Raw genomic sequence first — 19,655 nt, forward strand, 5'->3', positions numbered from 1 at the left:
CGCTATGTCCTCTAGCACTGGATCTACCGACGCTACAACTACTGCATCGACCTCCACCGAAGCAACCACCGCTATGTCCTCTAGCACTGGACCTACAGACGCTACAGCTGCATCGACATCTAGCGAAGTAACCACCGCTATGTCCTCTAGCACTGGACCTACAGACGCAACTACTGCATCGACCTCCAGCGAAGCAACCACCGCTATGTCCTCTAGCACTGGACCTACAGAAGCAACTACTGCATCGACCTCCAGCGAAGCAACCACCGCTATGTCCTCTAGCACTGGACCTACAGACGCAACTACTACATCGACCTCCATTGAAACAACCACCGCTATGTCCTCTAGCACTGGATCTACAGACGCTACAGCTGCATCGACCTCCAGCGAAGCAACCACCTCTATGTCCTCTAGCACTGGACCTACAGAAGCTACAACTGCATCGACCTCCACCGAACCAACCACCGTTATGTCCTCTAGCACTGGACCTACAGACGCTACAGCTGCATCGACATCTAGCGAACCAACCACCGCTATGTCATCTAGCACTGGACCTACAGACGCAACTACTGCATCGACCTCCAGCGAAGCAACCACCGCTATGTCCTCTAGCACTGGACCTACAGACGCTACAACTGCATCGACCTCCAGCGAAGCAACCACCGATATGTCTTCTAGTACAGGACCAACAGTTGCAACTACTGCATCAACATCAAGTGAACCAACCACCGCTATGTCCTCCAACACATTACCTACAGTAACATCTTCATTGAGCACCGTTTCCACGCCATCCACAACCAGCAAAACAACCACCACTATGTCTTCTACCGCTACGACTGCAAGTACTGCACGTACAACTACAACTATGTTCCCCACCTTATCTGTGAGTGTTTCTACCACAGTTGGTTCGTCTGTTACGCCTTCTACATTGTTGACGTCTTCTTTATCAAGCAGCACAATGTCTCAAACGTCAACTGTTACGGTGCCATCTAGTTCATCTTCGACAACTTCCACCATTACCACCTCTCGTCCTACCACTCCTGGTTTGACAATCCGAACATCTTCTATACGTACGACGAGTAGTCCTACTAAAGTAACAATTGCAAGAACAGTAGCGAAATCCAATCTTTCTTCTTCAGCAAAAATAATTATCTCAAACACACATAACACCACAAACAGCAATAGTTCAATACTGCCATTAGTGTCAAAATCTATAGCATTTACAAATAGAACTCAACACGTAAATTCTGATGCCTTGAATTCTAAACCGCAAATAGTGTTTCCATTCCTTTTCGTCAGGCCAAAGTCGAAAAACTTTAAACAATTTCAGCTCCACGTAAAACGACCACAGGTACAGAGTGAGGGAAAACAAATTCGACACTGGTACCCTGGTTTGAAATGGTAGTAGTTTATTGAGGCCAACCAACTTCAACACTGTTCGGGTGGTTTACAACTCGTTCCGGCGTACAATTACTCGGAATAACTCATGATTCACATGAGATTTTACTGAGAAATACATGGTTATTGTGTAAAAGTTGTTGCATGATACTTTTTATCCTGAATTGTAAAACTATTTACAAAGTACAGTAACAACCTATCTTGTGATCCTCACATGTTTCCACTCCAAGCAAACCAAGTAGCAATACGGCCAGGCTTTTGCTTTACGATCAAAAAACCAAACCATGTCGCTGGGAATATCCGTTCAAAATCAGCAAAAGCTATAGTTTTATCTAAAGGCGTTTTGCTGGTGAGGAGACATTGACGCCGATCTTCATAGACAGGACCTGGGTTCAAATCCCATCCGGACCGTAGCAGCAAGTCTAGTTAGCCATTCGATGGCCGGCGTGATTTTAGCAGAAGGTGATGAAGCCAAGAAAAGAGAATTTTGTTGAAAAGAGAAATTCGTAAAAAATATGTTTATATAAAAAAAACCTTACAATACGGCGTAGAGCCGTCATACTAAAATAAATAAGTAAAATAATGAAAAAACCTTTAAATGTTCTTTCTTTCTTTCTTTCTTATTAGCACTACTTATGATTTAAAATTCATTATGCGACAAGAAATACATTTGATATACATTATGCGGCGCCGGTCTTCAAACGGCAGGACCGGGGTTCAAATCTCATCCGAACCGTCCCCCCGTAGTGTGGACTGATTAATCACCTACGTGGTATTGGCAGTCTAGTAAGCCATTTCGGTGGCCGGCATGACCTTAGAGGTCGTTAAGCAAAGAAGAAGAATAATAAATTTTAGAGTTGAAGAACAGAAAGAAAGGATGCCCAAAACTATGAAGAATTTTGGTTTTGAATTTGGCTTCAGTTTCATCACAATCGAAAATAGCGTCTAATAATCGGTTTCATAATCCAACCAATGACAGGAACAAACGTGTCTCCGGTATGTTCAAGTAAATTTTACCAAATAAAAAACTGAGAAGATTTGTTGAAAATTGGCTTTACAATCTCATTTAAAAAAAAAAGTGCAATAGCTGGTGGTCTTATTTTAACGGCGTTTGCTGTATTTAACAGGAGAAATGCGTTGATACAAGAAACATGAAATTATTGCTGAAAAATATCAAGTTTCATGCCAAAGGATGAGGAAAGTCGTGCGTTAATCAGCATTCTAGGTATTTCAATTACAACTTTATAATTCGTTCAGTTTTCACACTATGCCAACAACTGCTACGGTAGCAGGCGACGAGCTACATGTGAAGATACAGATGATTCATTCATGACTGCCAAACCAGCCGAACATCAATGAAATCAAGCATCTCACAGTGACAACATATAAGGACAAAGTACGGATTATTGGTTTACTCCCGTAGCGTGGGACAGGTCAGGTTAGTAAAACTGGATGAAAAACAAGAAAAATTAACAACATAATTTAAGAATGTGCTGCGATTAATGCGTGGTAATATTTCGCGTTGTTGGGCTAAGCCTCTTGTTATACAATGTTTTAAAAGGAAAGTTGAATTATTTATTTCATAAATTAGAGAGAAAAACATTGTGATCATATCGGTGTGCGAATAGTTCATGAGAAAAAAAATCATAAATCCAAACTAACTTCTGTTTTGGAAGACTGTTCTAGACATCTTACAGCTTCAGATCACTAAAGAAACTATGCAAAATGTTGATCCAGCGGTTGCCAAATTAAACATAATGACGCAGAAGATGACAACCCTGCAATTCATTCTGAGTAACGTATACGTTTTATGGCAAGGCTGTTACGTTTGTGTCGAGTTCATAAAATCATCATACCTTCGCAAGTAACAGTGTACATCTTCCGCTCTAAAAGAATTCGAAAAACGTACCAACGGGCGAATCGTTTTTTTTCTGTTCATTTCATTCAATCAGCTTCCAACAGATGATAGTTTACATGGAAGAGAAAGCAGGTTCATGCGGTTCGTCTTGTCAGGTGAAAGGCATTCTCAAGAATTATTTGAAGGATACAGTGGTCGCATCGTTGCTGTATATGCTGTTTTTCCTTGTTACAAAACTGTCTGTCCCGAAAAAAAAACCAGTAGCATGATGAGGGCCAGTACGAGAAGCATCATATGGCTTACGAATATAGTGTAAACGTCTAGAAGCGTCTCCAAAAAACAAATCGATGGATTACAATGTAATAAAGACGTTGTTTTTCGTTAAAGCCATTTGTTCTGTTAAAGCCTAATAGGAATTTTAAAAATACCAAGCCAATGAATCCGCAAACATTTGTCAATTTAAACAGCACTATTTCTACTACTAAAACAGATGGTAAAAAAGCTCGTCAAAAGTGGGGTAATACTTAGTACATAAACCAACATATGTTATAGCATTCCAATCAGTATGGATTCCGTTCTGCTTGCTGGTCAGGGCTTCGTTGATTGCTAGTAAGGCAGGTCAGTTACATCGTTTTTCATGATACTGTTTATCCTACGATACGAAACTGGTTTTGCAAATATTTTTTTTATCATATTCTTCTTGAAATTTTGGCTACAAAACTTTTTCCATCAAGATTCAAGTACACTAAGTATCCATTTATGCGTGAAGTTCTTCGTGGAACTTAAGAATATCATGCAAAGTTGAATTCCCACGTTAGGCTGATACAAAAAAAAAAGACAACATTCACCGTTAACATAAATTGCAATCAAAAAAATAAAAAAAAAAGATTTATACCAGTTGGTTATCCTTTAAGACTCATTTTCGAAAATTTATGCACACATCATCACCACGATACTTCATGTTGTCGCTACTGTCAAGCGTTGGCACGCATTTGGAACGGGCCCCCCTTGAGACCTAGTAACGCTATCGTTTTAATGCAGGTCGGAAGGACCAACAAATTTCATGTTAACCTATACACCGGTCATTGTTTTTTTCATTTGACGCTCTCGTCAACCTGAGGTTGCAGTTGGGAGAAAGTAGTTTAACTTGTTTTCATCAAAATGAAAGGGGTATTCTGAACCATTCTATAAAAGATGCTCCAAACGTGATCCAGTTGTTCAGTTTGTTCTTTACTTCAGTGTGGTCAGTTTCTGGTGGTGTCGGGTCGTTGTGAAATATGAATAAATCAAAAGTGCTAATTGCTGCAATTGTAGTAGCAATTTCTGCCTGTATTAGTAGCACAGTGGCAAGCATTTACACCTACGGAACTTACGATAGCAGTCTTCAAACTTGTTTTTACTACAAAATTTTTAAAGGCGAACGAAATCCTATGTACTTGCAAGTTGATGCCGTAAGTAGTTGTTTTTTTGTTTTGTTTTTTTTTTTTTTGGTTTGCTTATCCTTTGCTAGTGAATAGTGAAAATAGTGCAAATGGCATACAAGTGACGCGGCAAGTCTTTGGAGAACAAGTTAAAGTGTTCAAGATAAAAAAGGAACGGAATTATGTTTATAAAACTGTTTAATGAATTGCTAATAAAATCATTCAGTTACAAGAATTCACTGTAATATGAACTATTAAGATTCGTACTGTATCCTGTTTTCCCAAGTGACCCTATAGTTGAACGATATAATTTGGTGATTTGGAATGTTTTGCAAAATAGTGATTGTTTTAGAGATAACCGTGAAAACTCATACAGCCTCAGTAAATTTTGGTCAGCTCTGCTATGGAATTTGCATGTATGTCTAAACTGTATCCACTAATGTAAAATCAATCGTGCAAAGTACTTAAAACTGTTACAGGATGTCTCGAAGTTTGTTAAATATCGTTTAAAACTTTTGGAAAACACTTTTCTACACCATTTTACAACAACTATTGATATTTCCTTATCTAGCCAAGAAATTCTCCTTGTAAACTATAATTAACACAAGACTTAGCGTGAAAACTGTTTCTGATGATGAAATACATTGATGTTCAAAAAAATACTTTAAATAAAAATAATTTTAACCGTGTTTAACCGTTTATAGAAAACGGTACAACAATACGAAAAGAAGACAAAAACGTTTGGGAAACCGTAAATACAAACTTCGAAAAAAAACAAGGCTAATTTATAAGGCGTAAAAAATCTCGAGACAAAGTAAAAAATACATGGGCAAGCGTAAAAATCCTGGGAATGCTCTATAGCTAAAAACAATATGAATAATAGTGGAAAGCCACCTTTGCAGTGACATGTGATCAGTGATTTTTTTTTTTTTTACTGTTTTGAGCTGTATGTCATATCTCATCATTAGGATAGTGTCCAAAACATGGAAGCTTACGAATACAAAGTTGCAAATCGTATCAGGGGCATAAGTGGAACGAAACAAGAAGATCCATACCGCAATATAGTGTAAAAGTGTCATGGATGTATGGCATCCTTTGAAAGATGCTAGTTGATCGAAGGAGGAACTACAGTTGAAGATTTGTTCATACACCGGAAGGAGACAGAGAGCCTACCTACCAGTCGTAATGAATGCAGCAGAAACAATGACAACCACAGCTTTATCGCCAAGTGACCTGGTCCATATCTGAGCAGAAGCTGTTGCAAATACTGAGAAAGAACTGATGGCGGCTGTTGTGAACATAAATTCTTGTGACAGTGAGTGCGTCGCAGATCGAAAAATTGCCAACAGGCGTACAGAGGGACTATACATACTTTTGAAATTTGTAAATCGTCTCCGGATAACTTTACTCGATCATTCTGTTGCTAAGACGGAGTAGCAACTAACGAATAAATTCCAGAAAAATCAACCTAAATTTGAGACCGCTATGGCAACGTTTTGCAATAACTGCCAAAGTGCCGGGACCTGGAAATACTGCTAACAATATGCTTGTTGGATTTACGATTTACGTGTTGGAGAAGATATGTGTAGATATGTAGAACTATGCTAGAATCAAATAAAATTTAATAAATACATAAAAGAGAATGTAGCGATATGCCGTCATACTTTATATTAAAACAAATACATAAACAATATATAAATACATAGTATGTACGTGAACAAACTAGCTTGATGTTAGGTCGGATTGTACACTGTAACATGTTGCTTGTTGAGGCAGCCCAGTGATAAACGGACCAATATCAAATCCCATCTGAATTGTTCCTTCGTACGTTGAACTGACTGTGCTGCTCAAAATATGTTAAAGAATCCTGCAATGGCAAGCTGAAACCTCTCGTGGATATAGAGCCAAAGAAGACGAAATAGCGGGATAAATAATGCCCTAATTATATGTGTAATGTAATAACACATAAAACTTAACTATTTAGTACATTCTTGTATAGCATTTTGTCATTTAAAGATTTTTATTAGGACAATAAAGACAAACTTTAGTTTTTGCATAATCAACTCTCTGACAACTAATTGTATCCTTTTCAGCGTTCAAGTTGTTGTACGAAAAATGTGTCTCTTAAAATAAAGTGCGACTACGAAAATATATCCAATATCTTGTCATGTCATGATCAAATTGCAATGACACTAAAATACATCTTTCATATTAACATAAACGAAATTAACTACGCCGAATTCAGAGAAAACTAACATTTTGTTTTCCAATCAAAATAAAATATCGTCAGAATACAACAAATGTATTAAACGGATACGTTTGAGTTGGAGATGGGTTAAAAAATTAGTCCACTGAAAATTTTGTAATGTGTAATATCAAAATTAAATTACTCTTTTATGTACATTTTTTTTATTGCCTTTATTGCCTAATCGTTTCAGGACATAAGCCAAAGACTCCAGTACTTACTGATTGAGCCAACTAAAAGATATTGGGATAGTGAAATGAATATTGATATATGGAATGAAGATGAACATAACAAGATTATTATCATAAAAGACAAAATCAATAAAAAGAAAATTACATCAAATGTTGAAATTTATGGCTACTGCACACCTGAAACAGTACAAACGTCGTTGCCAACCACTATTTCTACGCCTTCCACAACACAATCTACATCGTCATCTTCCACAATAACGCTGCCAACGATAACAACACCAACAACTCCTTCGACAACACCGTCTACAACAATGTCTACGGCTTCCACAACCCAATCTACATCATCATCTTCCACAATAACGCTGCCAACGATAACAACACCAACAACTCCTTCGACAACACCGTCTACAACAATGTCTACGCCTTCCACAACCCAATCTACTTCGTCATCTTCCACAATAACGCTGCCAACGATAACAACACCAACAACTCCTTCGACAACGCCGTCTACAACAATGTCTACGCCTTCCACAACCCAATCTACTTCGTCATCTTCCACAATAACGCTGCCAACGATAACAACACCCACAACTCCTTCAACAACACCATCTACGACTTTGTCTACAGCGTCAACAATGCCATCTACATCATCATCTTCCACAATAACGCTGCCAACGATAACAACACCAACAACTCCTTCGACAACACCGTCTACAACAATGTCTACGCCTTCCACAACCCAATCTACTTCGTCATCTTCCACAATAACGTTGCCAACGATAACAACACCAACAACTCCTTCGACAACACCGTCTACAACAATGTCAACGCCTTCCACAACCCAATCTACTTCGTCATCTTCCACAATAACGCTGCCAACGATAACAACACCAACAACTCCTTCGACAACACCGTCTACAACAATGTCTACGCCTTCCACAACCCAATCTACTTCGTCATCTTCCACAATAACGCTGCCAACGATAACAACACCAACAACTCCTTCGACAACACCGTCTACAACAATGTCTACGCCTTCCACAACCCAATCTACATCATCATCTTCCACAATAACGCTGCCAACGATAACAACACCAACAACTCCTTCGACAACACCGTCTACAACAATGTCTACGCCTTCCACAACACAATCTACATCGTCATCTTCCACAATAACGCTGCCAACGATAACAACACCAACAACTCCTTCGACAACACCGTCTACAACAATGTCAACGCCTTCCACAACCCAATCTACTACGTCTTCTACAACGTTATCTTCCACAATTACACTGCCAACTTTGTCGACTAGATCAACTCCTGGAACGCCTCCAACTACTCCATCCACTGTTCCAACATCTCCTTCGACCACACCTAATACAACGCCGTCTACCACGTTATCTTCTACCATTACACTTCCAACTTTGTCGACAAGACCAACTCCTGGAACGTCTCCAACAACGCCGTCCACGGTTCCAACAACTCCTTCGACAACACCTTCAACAACACCGTCTACAACGCCATCTACAACGCCAACTCCTACAATAACGGTTCCCCCTTCATCGTCCCAAACAACACCTGGAACTTCACCAACAACACCGTCCACTGTTCCCACAACTCCTTCGACAACTCCTTCTACAACGTTGTCTTCCACAATTACACTTCCAACTTTGTCAACTAGACCTACTGTTGGAACGTCTCCAACAACGCCGTCCACGGTTCCAACAACTCCTTCGACAACACCTTCAACTACACCATCTACAACGCCAACTCCCACAATAACGGTTCCCACTTCATCGTCCCAAACAACACCTGGAACTTCACCAACAACGCCGTCCACTGTTCCCACAACTCCTTCGACAACTCCTTCTACAACGTTGTCTTCCACAATTACACTTCCAACTTTGTCGACTAGACCTACTGCTGGAACGCCTCCAACAACGCCGTCCACGGTTCCAACAACTCCTTCGACAACAACTTCAACCACACCGTCTACAACGCCATCTACAACGCCAACTCCCACAATAACGGTTCCCCCTTCATCGTCCCAAACAACACCTGGAACATCACCAACAACGCCGTCCACTGTTCCCACAACTCCTTCAACAACTCTTTCTACAACGTTGTCTTCCACAATTACACTTCCAACTTTGTCGACTAGACCTACTGCTGGAACGTCTCCAACGACGCCGTCCACGGTTCCAACAACTCCTTCGACAACACCTTCAACAACACCGTCTACAACGCCATCTACAACGCCAACTCCTACAATAACGGTTCCCCCTTCATCGTCCCAAACAACACCTGGAACTTCACCAACAACGCCGTCCACTGTTCCCACAACTCCTTCGACAACTCCTTCTACAACGTTGTCTTCCACAATTACACTTCCAACTTTGTCAACTAGACCTACTGTTGGAACGTCTCCAACAACGCCGTCCACGGTTCCAACAACTCCTTCGACAACACCTTCAACTACACCATCTACAACGCCAACTCCCACAATAACGGTTCCCACTTCATCGTCCCAAACAACACCTGGAACTTCACCAACAACGCCGTCCACTGTTCCCACAACTCCTTCGACAACTCCTTCTACAACGTTTTCTTCCACAATTACACTTCCAATTTTGTCGACTAGACCTACTGCTGGAACGCCTCCAACAACGCCGTCCACGGTTCCAACAACTCCTTCGACAACAGCTTCAACCACACCGTCTACAACGCCATCTACAACGCCAACTCCCACAATAACGGTTCCCACTTCATCGTCCCAAACAACACCTGGAACTTCACCAACAACGCCGTCCACTGTTCCCACAACTCCTTCGACAACTCCTTCGACAACGTTGTCTTCCACAATTACACTTCCAACTTTGTCGACTAGACCTACTGCTGGAACGCCTCCAACAACGCCGTCCACGGTTCCAACAACTCCTTCGACAACACCTTCAACTACACCATCTACAACGCCAACTCCCACAATAACGGTTCCCACTTCATCGTCCCAAACAACACCTGGAACATCACCAACAACGCCGTCCACTGTTCCCACAACTCCTTCGACAACTCCTTCGACAACGTTGTCTTCCACAATTACACTTCCAACTTTGTCGACTAGACCTACTGCTGGAACGTCTCCAACAACGCCGTCCACGGTTCCAACAACTCCTTCGACAACACCTTCAACAACACCGTCAACAACGCCATCTACAACGCCAACTCCCACAATAACGGTTCCCACTTCATCGTCCCAAACAACACCTGGAACATCACCAACAACGCCGTCCACTGTTCCCACAACTCCTTCGACAACTCCTTCGACAACGTTGTCTTCCACAATTACACTTCCAACTTTGTCGACTAGACCTACTGCTGGAACGTCTCCAACAACGCCGTCCACGGTTCCAACAACTCCTTCGACAACACCTTCAACAACACCGTCAACAACGCCATCTACAACGCCAACTCCCACAATAACGGTTCCCCCTTCATCGTCCCAAACAACACCTGAAATATCACCAACAACGCCGTCCACTGTTCCCACGACTCCTTCGACAACTCCTTCGACAACGTTATCTTCCACAATTACACTTCCAACTTTGTCGACTAGACCTACTGCTGGAACGTCTCCAACAACGCCGTCCACGGTTCCAACAACTCCTTCGACAACACCTTCAACAACACCGTCAACAACGCCATCTACAACGCCAACTCCCACAATAACGGTTCCCCCTTCATCGTCCCAAACAACACCTGGAACATCACCAACAACGCCGTCCACTGTACCCACAACTCCTTCGACAACTCCTTCTACAACGTTGTCTTCCACAATTACACTTCCAACTTTGTCGACTAGACCTACTGCTGGAACGCCTCCAACAACGCCGTCCACGGTTCCCACAACTCCTTCGACAACACCTTCAACTACACCATCTACAACGCCAACTCCCACAATAACGGTTCCCACTTCATCGTCCCAAACAACACCTGGAACATCACCAACAACGCCGTCCACTGTTCCCACAACTCCTTCGACAACTCCTTCGACAACGTTGTCTTCCACAATTACACTTCCAACTTTGTCGACCAGACCTACTGCTGGAACGTCTCCAACAACGCCGTCCACGGTTCCAACAACTCCTTCGACAACACCTTCAACAACACCGTCAACAACGCCATCTACAACGCCAACTCCCACAATAACGGTTCCCACTTCATCGTCCCAAACAACACCTGGAACATCACCAACAACGCCGTCCACTGTTCCCACAACTCCTTCGACAACTCCTTCGACAACGTTGTCTTCCACAATTACACTTCCAACTTTGTCGACTAGACCTACTACTGGAACGTCTCCAACAACGCCGTCCACGGTTCCAACAACTCCTTCGACAACACCTTCAACAACACCGTCTACAACGCCATCTACAACGCCAACTCCCACAATAACGGTTCCCCCTTCATCGTCCCAAACAACACCTGGAACATCACCAACAACGCCGTCCACTGTTCCCACAACTCCTTCGACAACTCCTTCTACAACGTTGTCTTCCACAATTACACTTCCAACTTTGTCGACTAGACCTACTGCTGGAACGCCTCCAACAACGCCGTCCACGGTTCCAACAACTCCTTCGACAACACCTTCAACAACACCGTCTACAACGCCATCTACAACACCAACTCCCACAATAACGGTTCCCCCTTCATCGTCCCAAACAACACCTGAAATATCACCAACAACGCCGCCCACTGTTCCCACGACTCCTTCGACAACTCCTTCGACAACGTTGTCTTCCACAATTACACTTCCAACTTTGTCGACTAGTCCTACTGCTGGAACGCCTCCAACAACGCCGTCCACGGTTCCAACAACTCCTTCGACAACACCTTCTACAACATCATCTACCACGTTGTCTTCCACAATTACACTTCCTGCTTCATCGACCCCAACAACACCTGGAACAACACCAACAACTCCACCTACTGTTCCAACAACTCCTTCGACGACTCCTTCTACAACATTGTCTTCCACAATTACACTTCCTACTTTGTCAATTAGACCAACTTCTGTAACGCCTCCAACCACGCCATCTACAACTCCTTCAACAACACCGTCTACAACTCCTTCGACAACACCGTCTACGACACCATCTACAACTGCTCCATCCACTGTTCCAACAACTCCTTCGACAACACCGTCCACTACCTCTACAATTTCATCAACAACTCGTACCTCATCAACAATAACGCTTCCAATAATTACGACACGTTCTACCGCACCGACTACAAGACCCACTGCTAATTCTAATGCAGTCCCTTCTATTCTTGGTGGTGGTTTGTTGGCACCTAGCTTTGGATTTAATTCACCATCAAAACCACCAAATATTTTTGGCCCTCAGCTTACCGTTACGGTTTCCACCAGCGGCCCGAAAGTTTCCGATTCACCCACAGTGTTTGTTGCGAGTAGCAATTCCGGCAACGTTGCGCCGAGTATAGCATCGTCCCAACAGCCACAAAGGCCACAGATAATATTACCTCTCTTCTTTGCAAAACCAACCCCACAGACCTTTCAGAAAATACGACTCTACTTAAATGGCATGAGGAAACCAGGCAACAAGAAACATTTTGCACATTGGCACCCACGATTAAAGTAATTAAAATGGCTTTCACTGCTCGTGTCAGGTGTGTTTTTACTTTGCTCAGTGCTTTGCACTGCTCACAGGTTTGTTTCAACAAACTGTCATGATCGTGCTGTGTCATGCTTTATCTTTAAACTAAAGAATTAAATCTTAAGTACGCTTAATATAACCTAGGCCTTTGAAGCAGTGTGGTGAAGCATCTGATTGTTAATCATAATTAGCTAATTCTAGCCTCCAATACACGGGAATAGCTCTTATTCTGGTGGTATAATTATCTTATGAGAAACGTCATATTTGTTTACTATGCATGCAACCCAAAAAAAGGAAGAATGTATGCAAGTATTTTAAAATCATTTATGATTGAAATAAAAAAAAGACTTTCTACAAATGAATATCAGGACAATGATTTGTGTTGAACATCATAAAACATGAGCATTACGTTGGTCGATTGTCTGTAGACATGTTAACTACTTTGAAGCGCACCGGCTGCAAACGGAATGACACATTTATCCCCCTCGCAAAACTGCACTTTGCTTTCACATAACATGCTTAATCAATCTTTACTTTTCAAGCACCCCCTTGTGCGAAAACGTAAAACACCTTCAGAATGCGCAAAGCATTCAGCTCCATGATCACACATGGGTGGATTTAAAGAGAAAGGCTTTTTTTGCGTGTGATCTGCATCGCTATAGTATATCAGAACGGAACAAACGGCACGATTTGCCTCACTGTGCACAAAAACCGTAGTTATTTTAGGGCTTTAATTTCACACGGCATCGATTAAGCATATAAATAACGGAATCGAGCAATCATGGTCTACTTTTAAATGTTTTATAACAAATATATATAGTTTTTTTAAATACTATACAAATACTGGTCTTTCATCGTTCAACGCTTACCAGCCTACACTCATTTTAGTTGTATTAAAAGATTCCTAGTGTTCTGCCTTGATTGCTATATTGACAAATTGCCAACGTGAAGAGTCTCACTAACAAGCACGAATTGTATTGGTAAACCTATTGAAGAAAAAGAGACCTCTGATATATGGATTGTCCATCTTTCACTAAGACAGTATGCAAATTTGACTGCAAGAACAGATAAATTTAACTGCTTTCATATTCAAATTCGACATTCAACGATCGCTTTTCAATGTCGTGCCCACCGGGAAGCATAGGTCAGCGTAACTTAAACGTGAGCCACCTTCAGTGAAGCGTTTGGGAAAACCCGGCAAAATATTTTAGGGTGAAGTGAAATATGTTACTGGCGTTTGAAAAAATACGATATACCTGGCTGGCGATGAGTTATCATTAATGAGTCATCTTTATAATAATAGATAATAGACTAAGACCCCCTGCTATTGTACATAACGAATAAAATGTGGTTTTAAAGCCAATTTTCTACGAATCGACCTAGTTTTTTTTAAATAAAATTGAATTGAACCTTTTGAAAAAAAAAGTTCTTGCGATTGGATTAATTGAATCGATTCTTGCTATCTTTTTGCCATTCTCAACAAAATATGGCCAAAACACATAACACCGTAAAATAAGACCATTCTTCTACTTTAAAATTCAAACCAAAATTCTTTAGGGTTTTGGATATTTTTACTTTCCTTTTTTTTACTTTTTACTTTTTTCGTCGCTAGAACTGGTTAACTCTGGTAATAAAAATGTTTGCATTTCATTTTTGTACATTCATACTTTTAAACTTTTTTCAGATTTTAAACTTTAACATGAATAAAAAACTGATATAGATAGTTCAGATGCTGATGAACATTCTATCAAATTTTAGTGCACTTATACCTAGTAAAAGTATCCAAAGCAGTAGTATGAATGTCAAATACAAAAGTGGTCTTAATCTATAGTCCGTCACTGCTTTCTTAATCTTTCAATTTAGAGAAAATGGAGATTTTTTTGTGAGTTTATTTCTTGCAGGCTTAGTAAAAATCAGAATCAGATCAGAAAAATCTAGCAGAACATTTTTAAAAAAATCTCAGGAATCATCATACTTGAGCAGCGTCATCATATGGCATATTTATGGTTCAGATAACGAAAATACGGACTATTGTCTCTGCCTGTCTGTATACCACTTATAAGCTTCATTAGTACCAGAGCGTCCCAGTGTGCATAAAATCCCAAGGCTAAGAAGATATTCTCAGTAAAATATTTAACACTGAACTTTCTTCAGCAGCTTTGGGCTGAACTTAATCAATCTAAGAATAAAGCCATTTGTTAAGAAACATTCACGTGATGAGAAAAGAGACAAATTTTGTTGATGACCAAGTGAGAGCTGTCATCTTGATAGACTGAACGCAGACGGAAACCATAGAGTGTTCAACAATCTGTATGGAAATGTAAAAGTTTCGAATGAATTTCATGGATAACAAAGTTTGAATTAAATATAGTCTTTTCCATAACCAATCAAATATTATCATCTTATAAAAAACGATTCTTATACTTTTTTTTTGTATTATTTTGACTTCAATCAATTACGAAAAGTACTACTTGTCTTCCACAGATAATTCTAGAGCATAAAAAATGCATCACAAGTAATATTATAAAATCGGTAAACAAAAACAACCATTCTGGTTCGATCCCCCAAATATGATCGTTGTGTCTTGCCTAACTTTGGTCTATTTCTTCTTAAATATTTAAATTTAATTAAATCCACATTTTTTATGTAAAGGTTCACTGCAATCAAATACGAGCATAAAAAAGTATAAAAATTTTATTCACCCTTCATCGTTAACCCAGAAAAAATATATTATGCAAAAAAAACTCTCTAACCTTCAGGAAATCTTGTTTTTTAGTAATATAGACGATGGCTCCAATGAGTGTGCACCAATCCATTAGAGAACTCTTCGCAAAAAAAATGCGATAAAACTGATCTGATAGGCTCTCATGTGTAGGTCAGATTGTAGAACATACGGTGCATGCATCACCTTCCTGTGGCAATCGGCGACATCGTCATCATGGCCATTACTACAATTAGGCACCGCAAACAAATGACGAATTTGTTTAAACAAATGCTCCCTAATTTTTGTCAACTCACAGGCGGAACTTCGCACAGGAAGTGTGGAACACAAGCAAGCAGGCACGTACATCACACTTCACACTATTTCCGTTCTGAGCAGCAGGTTACCTAATGGATGGGAATTTCCCAAAAACCGCGTACTATGGTCGAATGCTCGCTCTAACCGTGGTTAATGTTTGCTCAACATACAGCCGCCGTCCAAAAACGAACCGCAAACCGCCCCGTTTCGGTGGTGAAGCACCATCAATCCAGGAACAATGGTACTGGTTTTTGTGGATCCCGCATGTCTGTAAAGCTCCATTAAGCGCCATTCAGCGTTGCAAGCTTATCGTCTGTGTTCAGCTGCCAAACGTTCCGCCGTGAGCAGAGTCAACAGATTGATCTCGGGCTACTCTCGCGAGACTCGCAACGTTCGCGACGCGAACAACTCTGCAAAAAACACAACGATCGCGTCTCGTTCGCTCTGAGTAATGCGTGTGGGGTGATGCTCGGTTCGATACCCGGGCCATATGGGTGTGCGTCATGCTGCTGGTACGTATGCGCGGTTTATAGTGGCGCACCGGTCGAACAAGTTTCCAGTGCTCGGCAAACCAGATCTCGGAAAGGTTGCCGGACCCGAACCCGGGGCAGACAGACAGACCTGTACAAGTTTTGCCTTTTTTTTTTTGGTTCTTGCTTTGGAATACGCCGTGTGCTAAGATTTCCGTTGCTGGTGCGGTGAGTGTTTGTGTGTATGGCAAGTAAGTGACCGCGGATGCCATTGTGAGTGTGAGATTAGATGACCTGTCGCGGCTCGGGACCAGCGGGATAATCAGTAATTCTTGTCCAGTCCAGTGTGCTGTTCGGTTGACCAAAATGCGCTGGCCGTAACCCGTGCAGTGTGTGTTCTGTGGTGTGCCAGTACATTCTACTCGAAGCAGTGGGTTTTCGCAAAGTCCAAAAACCCGTTACCCTAATACCGGAACATTAACCGGGAACGGTGTTAGTCCACGTCGTATGGGATAAGTCAGAACCAGAACCTGGAGATCCTGCGACAGCGTGAAGCTTTCGAAGACGATTTAGTGTGATCAAGAGTGTGTGTGCGTGTGTGTTTGTGTGTGAGTGTGGCGTGACAAAAAGCTTGTGCAACGGGAAGATTATTTCACTGACCTGCTGTGTCCAGTGATAATTTTCATCTAAAATATCCACAACGGTAAGCAATGCAGCCTAAACATTGGTTGTTTCCTACAAGTACATTTCGACTAAACACCCTTGAAAGCGATCGTTCTTCATTTAGCTGCTAGCGCCAGTACGTTCTACTGGATGACAAGACACACACTAACGGTTCTTATCAGACGATTCCGGCACAGGTCATCACCCAGAGGCTGAACTCTGAAGTTAATTTTATGCTCCCATACAAATGCTGTGCTGGAAATACGAAACGGCCTACCACACTCGTAAAACTCAGGTTTAGCCATTCTCCCGCTCAGGGTCGCTTGTAGTGTTCTGAGACAATCAATATACACCACACATCATTGTGTGTCGCGTCTTTTAAGGTCTTGGCATGTTGTCCTTGCATTTGACTCTATGGTCGGTTTCATCTTGTCGGTTCGCTGTGGGTTCAGGGACAGGCGGTACGCGTCTTCATATACATCATGGAACATCGAACAATTAGTTAACCGACGTTTTTTTTTTTTTTTGTGAGCATTAAATTAAACTAGAGGAAACTTTGCTCCCACTAGTAAGTGAACATTCGTAAACGAAGTGTCAACCGTACCAAACAGAACAGTGGTGTACAGTTAAGGTTTATTATCATGCGAGAGACACCACACGAACTTCCATCCTTGGACGCGTATTGTGTGGTATTGAACTGTGGACGTTGAAGCTGATTTGTCGGTTAGTGGGAACCGGTTTGCGGTTTCGATGTTAGCCTTGCGCCTCCTCCTGGTACACATTTCTCAGATGACATACGTTTCCATGTTGTCTCACATAGTGTTGTTCGTTTTATGATTGGTAACAGCAACCAAAAACAGAAAAAAAGCTCCCCATCAAAAAGAAAGCGTTTTCACTACACGACATGGCGTTGCAAAGAAAGGTGCGAAATTTTGCATGTTTGCTTAAATTTGCAAATGAAGTAGCAGACAAAAAGGATGGCATCAACAATACGGCTGCATGTGATCAATGTACCTATTGATATTTAAATGAATTGAAATGAATGTAATACAAAAATACACTCACACGCTAATAAGATATTCACAGAAAATGCTAAATAGGGGTTGTTCGTTTGCAACCTGCTGAATTGAAGTCGGAAGTTGGCTTTAAATATTTTTGTAGTTGTGTGGTTGAATTTTGTATAAAACTTTTATACATAATCTAAATCTTTAACAAAAGCGAATGCTGTACGTAGTAACGTGCTTAATTTGAATAATTTAAAAGCCTCTGTGTGGGGTCCAGTGGTGTAGGCGACAACGGCGCACCGGGCAGGACCGGGGTTGAAATCCCAACCAACCACGTGGTATCGGCAGTTTAGAAAGTCATTTTCGATGGCCGGCATGACCTTAGAGCCCGTTAAGCCAACAAGATGAAGAAGAAGAAGAAAAGCCTCTTTAGCCAAGTCCCATTTCGCGAGTCAAGTCTTATCCGACCTATTTGGTACCTATAGATCTTTGCAAGCCATCAGAAAGTCTAGATCGTACCATCCAGCTGAGCGTTAAGCCACGGAGAAGTTTTCCTTCTCTAGTTTTCCATACTATAGTGAGTAAGGGACCTCAAATCCCATCCATCAGGACCGTTTCCCCGTAGTGAGGACTAACTATCTTACTACGTGGTATTTTGCAAGCCTAGTAAGCCATTCGAAGGCCGGCATGACCTAGAATAGAACGCCGTTAAGCCTAAGAAGAAGTTGAATAGTTAAAAATGTCTGACATATCCTGTTGAAACTTCAAGTTTGGAACAGTTGAGACAGATAGGATTTAGTGCGAAATTTTTGTGAGAAAACTATTTTTTAATTCATTTAAAAATTAAAAATAACATAAAACATACAGTTGTCGATATGAAGAAGCTTTTGGAAGACTTCGTTTAAAATACTGCTCTTTGAAATGCAACAAAAGATCAAGACTTCAAACCGGATACAAACAGATACAACAAATTGATGTTTTTAATCGGTAAACAAGATTGTATGAGACTGGATTGAGGCTGACGTGGTCCATCTGGATGTTCGCCCAGTAAGCTTAAATTAATTATTAGGCTAATAAAACCCTGGCAGGTTGTACTATGAGACAAATACAAATAATATTACACTTCGTGTCTTTCTTCTAGATTGAGATGTGAAATTCATTTTTGATTGCTGATTTGATTGGACCCGCATGATACCATTGATAATCGTTTACTGGTACCTGTAGGCACCAATAATATCAGACCAATATTTTGTCTTCACATTATTTCGATTGACTCCTCGAAAGCTGTAAAATGCTTTGTTTTGTTGTGCGCAAATAGGCGGCATATCCCCTTGAAGTTAAGCATTGATAATGTGTTCGATGAGATCAGTCGGGAGTTCTTGGACTTTTCAAAATGTATTCAAAGAACGGACGACATGACGGACTGAAGCATCCACTTGAGTACACAATATGCATGGATTGTCCACCAATATAATCCAAAATTAATAATTACGGATGGTTCAACGCCATTTAGTGTTTGTCAATATACCCACACAAATTCAACCCTCCAACCAACCCATTTTCAATCCTATTTCGAAAAGCTAGTGCATTTTTTTACCTTTCATTTCAATGGGTTTAAATTTAGCCAAATGATAATACGATTTTCATTACATTGAGGATAAAGGGTAGATAATTACTTACAAGAAAATGATTACTCTCGGACGTCCTCCTT

The 19,655-nt window shown here is 41.1% G+C and overlaps 1 protein-coding gene across 1 annotated transcript; it reads left to right on the plus strand.

The window, feature by feature from the left end:
- Positions 1-7,424: 7,424 nt before the first annotated feature.
- On the plus strand, positions 7,425-12,421 carry LOC126560402 (mucin-2-like). The gene is made up of 8 exons (XM_050216362.1): positions 7,425-10,406; positions 10,481-10,609; positions 10,727-10,891; positions 10,973-11,371; positions 11,453-11,617; positions 11,699-11,827; positions 11,945-12,028; positions 12,179-12,421. The coding sequence occupies exons 1-8, from the start codon at positions 7,425-7,427 to the stop codon at positions 12,419-12,421; spliced, it is 4,296 nt and encodes a 1,431-aa protein (XP_050072319.1).
- Positions 12,422-19,655: the final 7,234 nt, after the last annotated feature.

The sequence above is a fragment of the Anopheles maculipalpis genome, chromosome 3RL (genome assembly GCF_943734695.1).
Source record: "Anopheles maculipalpis chromosome 3RL, idAnoMacuDA_375_x, whole genome shotgun sequence".
NCBI classification, from domain to species: Eukaryota; Metazoa; Arthropoda; class Insecta; order Diptera; family Culicidae; genus Anopheles; species Anopheles maculipalpis.